Source organism: Euprymna scolopes, chromosome 7 (assembly GCF_053919585.1).
Source record: "Euprymna scolopes isolate OS-2025 chromosome 7, ASM5391958v1, whole genome shotgun sequence".
NCBI lineage: Eukaryota > Metazoa > Mollusca > Cephalopoda > Sepiida > Sepiolidae > Euprymna > Euprymna scolopes.
In genome coordinates this window covers 93,884,260-93,897,287 of record NC_136488.1, presented here as the reverse complement: position 1 = coordinate 93,897,287, position 13,028 = coordinate 93,884,260, and the positions used below count along the sequence as shown (strand labels likewise).

The following is a 13,028-nucleotide window of genomic DNA, read 5'->3' as shown; positions in this document are numbered from 1 at the left end:
AATATTTCATAAAAGACTGTAGTATAAAGAAGCACAAAATGCAAACATTTAGGAACATATTTAAAAATAGGTCAACTTTTAGAAGTCAGAGATACCAGCTAATTAGTAACTACCATTTTTTTTTTTAATTCATCACTTAATTAGGTTATTTGTTTTTTTTTGGTTTTGTTTTTTAAACAGGTGTGGAAAATGATAGAATACATAAAAAAGTTGCAAGTATATTATTATACATATGTAAGGCTATCTTGAATTTTTTCCCTAACAAAAATAAAAATAAGAGATTGATGTACATTTGTTAGAAGCATTGTGAGGAGTATATATAGTTAGAGAATCTATAAGGCAATTCTAAAGCAGAGTTGTATCGGATATAAGCAGATTGAAATTGAAAGCAAAATAAGAAATACAAAAATGAAAGGTCCGCACTAAAAAAAAAATTTAATTAAAAAGAAAACATTAAATATATAAACAAATAAGTAAAATAAACTAAAAAATATAAATAGATAATAAAATAATAATGATATTAAAAACAAAGTAAATCAAACAAAATTATAAACTACCAAATCCAAAATTCATTCACTTCAGTATTTGATCCCAATGGCCATCTTTTGCAGGTTTCAAAAGCAGTGTTGAAAACCACATCTGAAGAGGGTAATTTTCCCCAAAATATGGCTATACAAAATTTACATAGAATGGCATTAAGAGCAAGGAAGATTTGTATCATAAAAAAAGAAACAAAAATTTATTTCATTTGCTTTATTTTATTTTCAATCTGCATATCTATGACATCTCTGCATTCAAATTGTATCCTATAAATTATCTATATAAATAAGTTTTAATTTCTTTAAAAAGGGTATTTTATAGAGATTGAGGAAAATAACTTCCTATTAAATGCTCATAATTTATTACTGAAATATAATACATAATAGAGGAAGAAACCAAAAAAACTCATTTCACTTTTACACATCTTATTTTGCTTTCAATCCACTAATATCTGATACATGCTTAGATTGGAAGTACCTGTACATTATCTATATAAATAAAAAGAAATTGTGATTTACTATTCTAAAGTTAAAAAAAGAAAAAGGGGCGGGGGGGGGGGGGGGTAGAGAATTCTAAATTTTCTGCCAAACTAAAAAAGTATGCAAATAGTAAACACACACAAACTAGAGAATTAAAGTCTTTTAGATAGGATTTGCAAAAAATAAAAATTTAAAAAAAAAAAAAAAAAAAAAAAAAATCACCATTTTGCGTCTCATGCTGGTTTACGGCTTCCTTTCAATTGTATTCGTAATATACTTGATAGTTATGGCTTTAGCAAAGTTCTCTACTTAAAATACTTGAAACAAAACTTTCATTGTACTTCGAGATAAACATTAACATTTTGGAAAAATTTTTTAATACGACTAAAGAAAAAAGAAATTAATTTGCCTGTATGTCTAAGCGGTGTCACAACTTGTTAAAAATCAAGTTTGTTCCTCAAAAAGTAAAGATAAATCAATAAGTCAGTTTCTCAAAATAGGCTGAACAGGAACAATAGTGGTGCTTAAACAACTTGTCCTGTCATCATAACTAAGAGAACCTACCATTTTTGGCATTCCTGAATTCTATAGATTTGATAAACATTTGTCCATGAAATAAAACTATATTCCTAAATAGAACTACTTATTATATTAAAATCAAGTCAATCATTGAATTAAAGCAATAACAAAGTATGGTTAATTAATAAAGTTTCATTTTGCACAGAAACATGCAAATTAGTTAACTATACTACCAAGATCACATGTACAATAAGCAATATATAAAACGGGTTAAACTTAAATTGAAATAAAAAGTTTTGAACCCAACTTTCATATCTATTCATTTAGATTTTTTCCCCCAGATTTTACTGATATTTTGAAACAAATTACGAGACAATAAAAAAACATTTCTTATAAGATTTATCCTAATACCAGTTGAAAGATAAAAACCATGAAGAACTGATGTACTAAAATTAGTATTTTTATACTGTTAGTATAGCAAATTTAGTCCCTAGAAGATAAGTACCAAGTTATTTTATAAAGATTGTATTTTGGAATTGTAGATGGCTTGACACATATTCTAAGGCATAGGTAGAAATTTCATTTTTTTTTTTTTAAAGGAATTAATGGAAGCAATGTGCACCAAACTGATATGGAAGGTTGAATGAAGCAATGGTTAGCCGAGATGCGAGTCATTCTTTCATAGAAGAGAGAGATGAGTGAAAGCTAGTCTAAAATATTAAGTAGTTTGCTTAATCGTGCACAAACCTGGATAGGTTGGCTGATAAGGGTTTGCCTGCTGATACGGAGGCTGGTAAGATGTAGGAGGTTGAAACGTCGGTGGTAGTGGCGGTGGTGTGGCATAACCTGGCTGTTGCATCATACAGCCAGTTGTGAACTGTCCAGCATCCAGAGGAGAGGGATACTGACCTAAGGCTATATAGGGGGAAGCTTTCTCTGGACCTCCAGCCATATGACCCCCGGGGGCCGAAGAGTAAGGGACCTTATGGTACAGCTCACCATGTTGATTGTGGAGAACACCAGCAGCCGAGACCGTCGGGACCATGCCAAGTTGTTTGGGTAACGTCTTCTCCAGCCCTTGGCTCTTTATTTGCTGTTGCTGCAGAGATAACTTCATAATTTCACCCTGGAGATCAGTTAGACTTCGGTTTAACCTACTCAACAGAAAGAAAGAAAAATATACATAAAAAAAATATCTATTCATAATTTACTTGTGAGTTAACAGAAAATAGTTCTGAGATTTATTTTTTGGTTTGTTTTATGGCATATCAACAAGCAATGAGTTATTTCACATTGTCAGGATAATTACACACACACACACACACACAAAGGGAATTAAACGATGCAAAATAAAAAAAAAAAAAAAAACAGGGAATACAAAAGACTTTCATGAAGCCATGGAGTTTTGAAAATTCACATTTATCTCTTCGGAGGAAATCAATAGCAAATTATATTAAGAGGAAAATTACTATTAAGTATAACCATTGAAAACTTTAAAATTGTGAATGTAAAGAAAGATTGAAGGTAAAATCCATGAAAAATTTAATTATAAAAAGGAATCAGATAAGAGTGTTCAGTTGATCGGTAATTGATTTGATAGATCTTGCATAAAAAATTTTTTATGAAAATTTATAAACACGCATATTTATACGCATGTGTGTCTGAGGTTTTAAATTTTATTGAAGAGCTTTTTTTGTTTTTTTAAAATTTAATATATATATATATATATATATATATATATATATATAGCCAGCAAGTCAATTTCCTGCAATCTGCATCAATTTGCTTTTACAAATTCACAATAGTCCTAATGTTATTTCAGGGATCAAAAACAAAACACTATTAAAATCAGGGCTCTCCAGTAGAGTTGATCGAATACCACCCCCTTTAAACACAAGAACAAAAAGTTCTGGATACTGGATCTAGTTTATTGCTCCAGATTAATTAGGCTAACCTAGTCAGATTATCAAAAATGGCTTCCTTACCTGCGTCATCTGTCCTTGACCTCCAAAAAAGAAAGTATTTCTTCTTTACAAAGTTGGTGTATTTATAGTGTTTGGATGAATCCATTATATTACTTACCACTCACTTCCTTATTAATATTTTTGATTTATATATTTACATCTTTATTCATAATATCTGTATATTTATTAGTTTTTAAAAATATATAGCGATTAAAAATAATATAAATATATACACGATTTTTAAAAAATCTTATGTATTGTTTAGATACATTATTAATGTAGTTTTGATTTCCTTTATTAATCTACTTTGATTAGTTTGATATGATTTAAAGGCATCAGGATAATGACATTTTATTTAACTGTCTAAATATTCTACTTTATCACCACTTTGTTTAATCTTATTTAATCTAAGCTAGAGACTGGTCGGGGTGGGGGATAAAATCTATTAATTTTAAGCAATAGAAGCTATTTTTAAAAATTTGGATATAACGCTTCCGTAAAACAAACATAAGGCATGTACTATTTTTATGCGGCATACAAACTATTTGGAAGCAGAAGGGATTTCTTTTATTAAACATTTTATAAATAAATATTCCATCCTCAATTTTTATATCTAAATCTTTTATATATACAGTGTCCAAAAAAAAAAAAAAAAAAAAAAAAAAAAATCACTGAAGGGTTGAAAATCTGTCATTTTACCATTAATGATTTTTTTTTTCTCTATTTCAGATATTTTACAGATAATATTTTGGAAATAATTATGGATAAGTATAGCATTAGTATTTGCGAAAATTGATGGGAACCAAGCCACTGTTCAGCTACTTTAGACTTGACAGATTGAACATACAACTCCCTTGCATTCTTTATTACTCTCTTACAGTGGTTGCTGGTAGTCCTGAAAGAGGCTTACGTTGGAAGCAATGGAAAGTGATTTTTGTGCACAATGGCAGCAGCACATTCTTCAGAGAACCACGGCTGGCTGTTGGGTTTTTGCTGAAAAATTTTTTTGAGGGTATGAAGCAGTCTTTACCTACAATTAACCATTCCATCAGATCTGATACCATGGAAGACACATTCTTTTTAAACAGGGAACACTGAGGTAGATCTGATATAAATGTACGAAAGCTATCCCAGTCAGCCATAGAGTATCAATATACTGTACGATGGAGAGGTATATCAGAGGACTTATTACATTTTGTTTTTATCTTAACTGAGACAACCGAGTCGTCAAAAGATCCCAGTGGGGACAGAACGGAAGATGAACATAGCTCAGGTCTAGGAGACTTGCATACTGACTATCAGTGTCGGGCACACGGGTGGCTTCGTGAACAATCTGAGTTAGGTTATAAGCAATGGAAAAATCGTGACAGAACCCCCCCCCCTTCATCATCTGCTTTGTTTGAGTGGGCTAACCATTCCACATTGTGAACATCGAAGTCTCCAGATGTGAATGTTAGTTGAAGGATGAGCAGACAGGATGTGGTCAACTTTCTCAGATATGCTCTTAAAGATAGCAACTCCGCTGTTATGGGGGTGATAGAGGGAAAATATAAACGCAGTGGTGTGAGCAAGTGCAATTCGAAAACACATATAGGGCAATTTAGGGTCTTCTCTGGAGATGTGCCCTACCACATGGAAAGCCATCCCTAATGTAGGCACATATTCCATGCCCATAGCGATCTTGGAGGTCAGACTTGGATATTAAATTAGAATATCCTTTAAGTACAAACTTGTCTAGAGAAATAGTCAGTCCATTGCCAGTTTCACTTAGTAAGAGTAGGTCTGGTTTGGTCTTCTGTAATTGGATTTCAACCTCTGGAAGGTTGAAACAGACCCCTGATTTTGGAGGAGACATGGTAGTGGGGGGTCTACATTGAAAGTTGGAGTTTTGGGTTTAATCATGCATTTTTTCTGGAGATTTTTCATGGAGTTCTAAGATTTGTGAAATAGGTCGACAGACTTTGTTAGAGCAAGGTAGAGAGGGAAAGTAAGGGAGAAAAAGTGAAGAATTATTTATTTTTTTGTAGACCATGATAAGGTAAAGTTGTAACAATTACCCACTAATATGGCATCAAAGCCCCACCAGAAGCTACTGCATGGTCCAGAATCCATAAACTAAATGGCAATACAGCAGCCCTGGTACTTTTCACCTGCTGATGGGACAACGGCCTCCTTAGTGGTTAGTCCAAGGTTCAGGTCCTTGACTGTCAGGCGGATAACGTCAGCCTAGTAAAACGTTTACCTCCAGCACCCTTATTAGTGACATGGTAACAAGGATAGAAACAGAAAATTTCCGATATCTCAAGAAACTACTCACACAAAAATACTGCTGACCTAGAATACAGCTTTTCATTCTCCCTTTGTCAGAAAAATAACTCATTCTAAACAAGGATCAAGAGACAAATTAGGAGCGAGAGTTATTGGAGCTTCTGACAATGCATTGTCTACTCTCCATTTAAAAAAAATATTAAGTACTCTACTTAATATAAGCATTTAAACAATTATTCTTATTGGTATTTTTAAATTTGAAATAATTAAATGTTTTAATTTGTAAGTCATTTGCTATTTTATAACTAAAATAAAATAAAAAATTAAAAAAATAAAAAACTATCCAGTGTCAACAAGTATTTTTTTTTTTAAAGAAAACACCAGTGTGCTAACAGTTTTTTCTTTGTTATTATTATTATTTTTTTTTTACTTTACCTCGTATTGCAAATTTGTGTTATTCAGATTTATTCAATCAATATTGTTTTTTTTTTTTCAATTACTTTAAGATGTACATAAAGCTATATAGATTAAGGTGCAAATTCATAACCTTCCACCCCACTGCCAATGAAAAATAGAATAAAAATAAATATCTTTCTCATACACAGATGGGATGTGACAGAAAGAAAACATGGTATACCAAAAATCAAAATTGAACAAGTGGTTTTATTTAAAAAGAAGATAAAATTTTATGGCTAAACAACGATCAACAATCTCAAAGCATTATGTAGGACAAGGGAGATAATAGCAAATAATTCAAGCTTTGAAAAATTTTACAAAGCCATTCTTAACATGGGATGAAAGCATTGGAAAAATTCAAATTCATTTCAAAATTATTTTTGTAATAAATTGATAAAGTAGATTTATTTTTATGTGATTTGTAGTGGACAATATTTTCTTTCCATCATGGGTATGTATATCATACAGGTTTTTTATTTTTTTTCTTCTTAGTTAAGAACTAGCACCCAGGTTAATCTCTATATTAATAAAAAGAAGTCTATTTTTCCCCACGTACACTTTCGATATCAAGGCAAATCCTATACAAATCTTTCACAATCACCATTTCTAGCAAATACTGCAGCATGTTTTTATGCTAGAATACACAAATTTTGTCACCGTTTAATAAATCTTACAATTTATCCTCTTTGACTCACTTTCTCAAATGCATAATCCCCACATAAGTAATAAATATTTCATCCTCATTAAATTAACTCCTCTGATGAAACCCAAAATTATGGAGTATTTTTATTCATAGCCATACATAGCTACATGCTACTGAAAAATTATTCACATACGTAAATAAAGTCATTTTATTCATATTACGTTAAACTAAAACACTTAAATTAACAAATGCTCCTCTGTCATGCTAAGTTTAAAAGAATGACGGAATAGATGATAATCAGCAATTCAACATGCACATTAACATTAGAACCAGTCACTTTTTAGAATAAATGTTTGTATTTTTCGAACCCTGAAAAAAACATTAGCAGTGACAATTTTGAATACTTTTAACCAACCAGAAATTCTTATTACAAACTGTATTATAACTTTTCCTACTTTTTACTTAATTTTTCCTAATTTAAATAAATCATTTAGCTTACTCATTGAAAATGCAGATACATAATTATTCCTACAATATATTTACACACTGCGAGATTTGTTTGATGCTTTCTGCCATTCTTATGTATGGAAACCCTAACCAGCAAAATTTACATTTTCTCTTTAACTTTGACAAACACTAACATTTCAGTTCCAAAATAAATGTGACCATTAAGAAAAAAGTTCATTTACTTTTTCATTAGTAATTTAAAAATACATCTCTACTTGTTGAATATGGAGACAATCTAAAAAAAAAAAAAAATACTAATATTTTCGGAAATAAAGCAATAATATGAAACCAAACTATTTGTTGTATTAAAAAAAAAAAAAAAATAATAATAATAATAATAATAATTAAAAAAAAAAACAAAACAAAAAAAACAAATAATTAAATGTCCTTTTCTAAAGTCAATATGCGAATCAGTTAACCTTATGACTGATATTGCATATACATAATCATATAAAAAATATGGTTTACATATTGTATAAAGTTGAATTTAAACTTTACTGTTATGCAAAAAACTGGCCCAACTCTTTCATTCATTCATTTCTATGAATAGAAAAGTATCCGCAGATTTTCTTGTTTATATAGATACATGTAATTCTCATATCAAATTCTAATAAAATACATACCAATAAAAATTTTTTTAAATAAAACACAAAAAGTATAATACAAACCTATCCAGAGAATTATTATATGTCCCATAATTTTCTTCTTTTTCTCCACTGCTACTCCTATCCCGTCGAGGGTCTCTTCGTTCAGGACTATCATTAATTCTAGAATTATCTTCTCGGATTCCTGGCTGTACAGCAACAACCGGTTGAGGTCGGATCACTGCAGCTTCTGGATGAATTGGTTCCTGTCGCATAGGAACGGGTTCTCTATGCGGTTCCTGACGTACAGGAACAGGTTCTCTATGCGGTTCCTGACGTACAGGAACAGGTTCACGTCTCACTTGCTCCTGGTACCTAGGTTCTGGTGGTACAGGACCTAGATCTTGACAAACAGGTTCTTGCCTAATATTGACAGGCTCTGGCTTAACAGGTTCACGACGTAATGGCACCTGTCGTACTGGTTCAGAAAATGGCGGTTCAGAGCTTTGTCGGAGCGGCCGCTCATTTTCATACGATTCATTCTTTTTTACAGCCTCTGCCTCATTTAACCATTTCTTGCGAGCATTTTCTATGGTCCGCTGTATTTCTTCTCGAGAGAACGGTTTCTGGGGAGATCTCTGCGTGTCATTAACTGACGAAGAGTCCTCTTCAGGAACTGATTCCCCAACTCTCCCCCTTCCTCCAACCACGCCACCATTAGCCTGCCGAATGTAACGTCGGATATTTGGTGGAATGCCTGGAGGAATTTGTCCATTTTTATCTAGTGTAGAGTTTTGCGTGGCAACAACATGCAAGAGGGCTTCCTTACCAACTTGCTGACGAATCTGGGTCTGGTGTCGCTCAAGCTTGTGTTTCTTTTGCTCAATCTGTTTCCGTTTCTCTTCCAGCTTCATCCGAATGTTCATTTGGTCAGTGACCGACTGCGACTGACCCTCAGGAGAACTTTCTTGAGAAACAGATATCATAGTTGGACCAGGCCTCTGCTGCTGTTGCCATGTCGTCTGATTTGCAGCAAAGTTAGTCCTGTCATCGTTCTTTTCATCATCTTTCTTATGGAATGAATCTTTAGGTGAAAGCTTATTTGGGGAATCAAATTCTTGACCACGTTGCATATAAACTAACGTCGTTAAGGGACCACTCATATCACGCATTTTTTTAATCTGAGCAAAGTTTGTGGTTTTACTTTTATCGATAATCTCTTCCTCAATAGGATGGGTAATAACTAAAGGTTTCATTACTTGATTCGATAAGATGAACGAATCTTTTGATTCTTTCGTTTCTTTAGCTTTGTGATCACGGTGAATTTTTTGCGACTCATGATCAGAAAAATCTCCTGAACTTCGATTGCTTGCAATACTCCCTTCACGAGATACACATCGCCGCAACTCTATTTCATCAGGGCTACCACTTTGTACCACAGGTAGGCCCTCTAATCGTGCACTATTCAGCATAGAAGGACGATCGAGGAGTGTAAAGCTCTGACCAATTACAATTGGTCTTTGAGAATCTTCAGGATTACTTGCCCCAGAACTGTGTCGGCTCCTGGGGAATGTTGAAGACTGCTCTGGAGTGGGGAGTGAATTTCGTTTAAACAACTGTTGGATGCTCGACTCTTCTCTACTAAGATCATGAACCCCTAAAGGACCAGGAGCAAACCCTTCGTCATGAGATTGTCGGACATTAATGCTAGTTCGTCGAGGTTTGCTACCTTCCATTTGATCACCACGTTCAATAGATTTACTATGATTAGAGCTTTTCTCTTTTGCTGGTTTCAAACGGGCAGGCATCAGAGGCTCAGGAGCAGAACTTTGAGATACAACCCAACGATCCACTTCCGAGTTGTGGTTATTATAATTTGTTACACCAGTGTGATGCGGCAGATTAACTTTTTGAGATTCATTAGAAACTAAGTATTGAAGGCTTTCTGTACCTGAAAATAAACAAATGAGAGTATATATATAAAAAAAAAAGAAAAATATTTTCATTAAACATACATCCAAAAGTTTAGGCCTCAAAAGTGGCAATGTTAGTGGGAGCCACTGCCGGCCCAGTATAAAAGTGGGCACTGGTGCCCATGGACAAAATGAATGTACTGTAGCGAAATACTGATGCATTTCATATATATTGAAGCATTTAGCTTTCAAATAATCAAGTATATTTTCTAATGATTTGTTCCATTTAAAAAAAAAAAAAAAAAATACTGAATTTTATTAAAAGAAATAAAATGTAGTGTAAATAAAATTGTTGGCAAAAACTTCCTGAAATCGTTTTTTAGGGGTCATATTAAATAAACTTATTTCATCTTGATTTTCGCTTTCTTTTGCTGGTGTATAGCAAGGAAAAATCCCTTCTGATTAATACTTACACAATTTCAGTTCAATTTAAAAATTTTGCATAAAAACTAGCCCTTTGAAATCTTTTACAGGAATAGCTTTATTTTTTTTTAATAAAAAATGTTATAAAAATGTTTTTTTTTATATCTTGTAATAAAAATATTTTTTAGTCTTTAATTTGAAATCTTTTTTTTTTTTTTTTATTGCTATATCATAAAAAAATGTATCTAGAAAAAATTGACTAATTCACTAATGCCTAAAAAATACATTTTGATTATAACATCTTATTAAAAATAAAACCATTCTGGAAAAAAAGATTTCAAAGTAAAGACTTGTTTTTCATGTGAGAGTTTTAAAACTAAACTAGAAATGTAAGTATTAATTAGTGGTTAATAAATTAATATCTCAAAAACCTGTCAGCCATTCATAGTCATTTATTCCATGCAAATTCCAACCAGAAAGATGAGAACATGGCAGAATGGACACATAGGGGAACATATGCCACAGCTGTTTAAAAACGAATATCCTTTAATATAGAAGAGTATATAGTTTTTTTTTTGTTTTTTTTTTCTAATGTAGTAATAAATCACTGCCTATCAAAGTCCAAAGGCTATTCAAGGATGAGCCTTAACGAGTTTATCAGTTTGAAATGGACAGGATTTGATTATTTAAGAGGACAGCTAGACAAGAATTTGTTACATTGGATTTGAAAACAACCATGTTGGAGTCATCCGGGAAGCGGCCTAATGGTCTGGTGTTCCACTGATAAGTTATTGGAAAGGAATTCTGTTCATGGAAGTTTCATTTAGTTCTAAGTATACAGAGGGGGATTTTTTTACAGTGGCTGTAGCTAGACAAGTTCCAGCTGTGAAAGATTTACAGGTGGGGGAACCAGTGAAGAACCTACTATGAGAATAATAGTAAAGTAAAGAAAGATTAGTAATGTTTCTTCTGTTAGAAAGAGGCTGTAGTGAAGAGATCATCTTGCACTTGATTTCATGTGATAAATAATGACTGGAAAATCTCGTGTAAAATAGACTTATTCAGTTCGTATTAGGTTTCTGTATAATTTATATCAGATATGCAAAAACCAGAAGAAAAAGTTTTTATATCAGAGATAATATGACAAATGTCAATGTCAATTTTTTGCAAATTGTCATGTTATCCCGATGTAAAAATCTTTCATTCCTGACTTTGTAAATTTGAAAGTATAAACAGTACCAAAATGTCGAACTGAATAAACCTAATTTGTATCATTTAGATTATTCAAACTACAGTTCTTGAGTGTTATTAGCACAACATTTCAGTCTATGTAACATCCAACTTTCAGGTGTATCTTGTCAAACTCTGGGGAATCTTTCAGAAACTGAATATACCTAAATTAAAATCAAGATATGTTATTAAACTTTATATCTAAAATCTTAATTTCACTTTCGATCAAAATCCATAACATGATTTTTGATTATAGCAAATGTCTCAAATTTAGGCCTTTAACCAAAGGGATCTTAAGAACTTGAAATTCAGAGGTATCAGAGTTCTGACATCTAACAGTTTCATTCCAAAATTCATAACTATTCATTAATTAGTTTAGGAGTGAATCCTGTACATATAAATATACAAGCATATGCACCTACCTAACATAATAAATATTATAATACTAGCAGAGCACATGTTGCACAGTGGAAGTATGCCCCCACCTCACCTGTAAAAAAAAAAATTCAATTAAACTACGGTTGTTAGTGGGAGCCATTGCCGATCCAGTATAATAGTGGGCACTGGCACCTATAGACAAAATGAATGTACCATGGCGAAATACCGACGCATTTCATATATATTTATTTATTGAAACGTTTAACTTCCAAATAACCGAGTATATTTTTTAATGACTTGATCTGATAAAAAAAAAAATTACTGAATTTTATTAAAAATATGTAGCATAAATAAAATTGTTGGCAAAAATAAGTTCATTTTATTTCATTCAAACTTCCTGAAATCATTTTTTTTTTTTTAATGTATTAAAGAAAAAGCCGTAAGTCTTTAGAAGCAGAACACTTCAATATACAAATACATATGAAATGCATCATTTTGAAACATCATAGTGAGCCAAAACCATGGTGTAGTATCTGTTCTGATGCTACACTTCATCTTTTCTGTACTCCGTCAGTTGATGGGAAATCCTTCATGACTGAGACAATTATTTTTGTTACTACCTAGAGTGTCCCTTTTTGGGGACCTAGATTTTCCTTGCATTAAAAATCGACCTTATGTCTAATTCTGCTCCCATAGGAGGCAAGTAAATAGGAACATTATCAATAACCATGCCGTGTGTTTAATGGTATAAGAACTTAGTTTTGTTGATGTTTTGACAAAGAGATTGTCAAAGACGTAATCTTTTTTTTTTTAATGTTTTTAGGAAAAATCTTAATATAAAAGTCGCAAGCTAAACTCCTCAATATATGAGTATAAATGAAATGCATATTTTTTAAACATCACCAGTGTACACACAGTATGTTTTATGGTAAAAGATTTGTTGATGCTTTGACGAAGGTGTAGTCGAAGACGTTGCCGCCGTTTTTGCTTATGTGCTTAGGAAAAATCTCAATATGAAAGTCGCATATATTTGGGAGACAAACTTTTCAATATATAAATACATATGAAATGCATACTTTAGAAACATCAATGTACACACAGTGTGTCTTATTGTAAAAGAACTA

General features: G+C 32.1%; 1 protein-coding gene across 9 annotated transcripts in view; it reads right to left on the bottom strand.

Annotated features, from left to right (window-relative positions):
* Positions 1–13,028, bottom strand: part of LOC145279835 (calmodulin-regulated spectrin-associated protein 2-like) — a 273,839-nt gene that overhangs the window by 84,544 nt on the left and 176,267 nt on the right. For 6 of the 9 annotated variants that reach the window (XM_080131267.1, XM_080131269.1, XM_080131268.1 and 3 more), the window contains exons 11-12: positions 8,045–9,911; positions 2,286–2,692 (exon numbers count right to left, since the gene is read on the bottom strand). In XM_080131267.1, coding sequence (XP_079987393.1) covers positions 2,286–2,692; positions 8,045–9,911 — 2,274 coding nt within the window. The remainder of the gene's footprint in view (positions 1–2,285; positions 2,693–8,044; positions 9,912–13,028) is intronic. The other 3 variants (XM_080131273.1, XM_080131274.1, XM_080131275.1) reach the window with 1 other exon arrangement.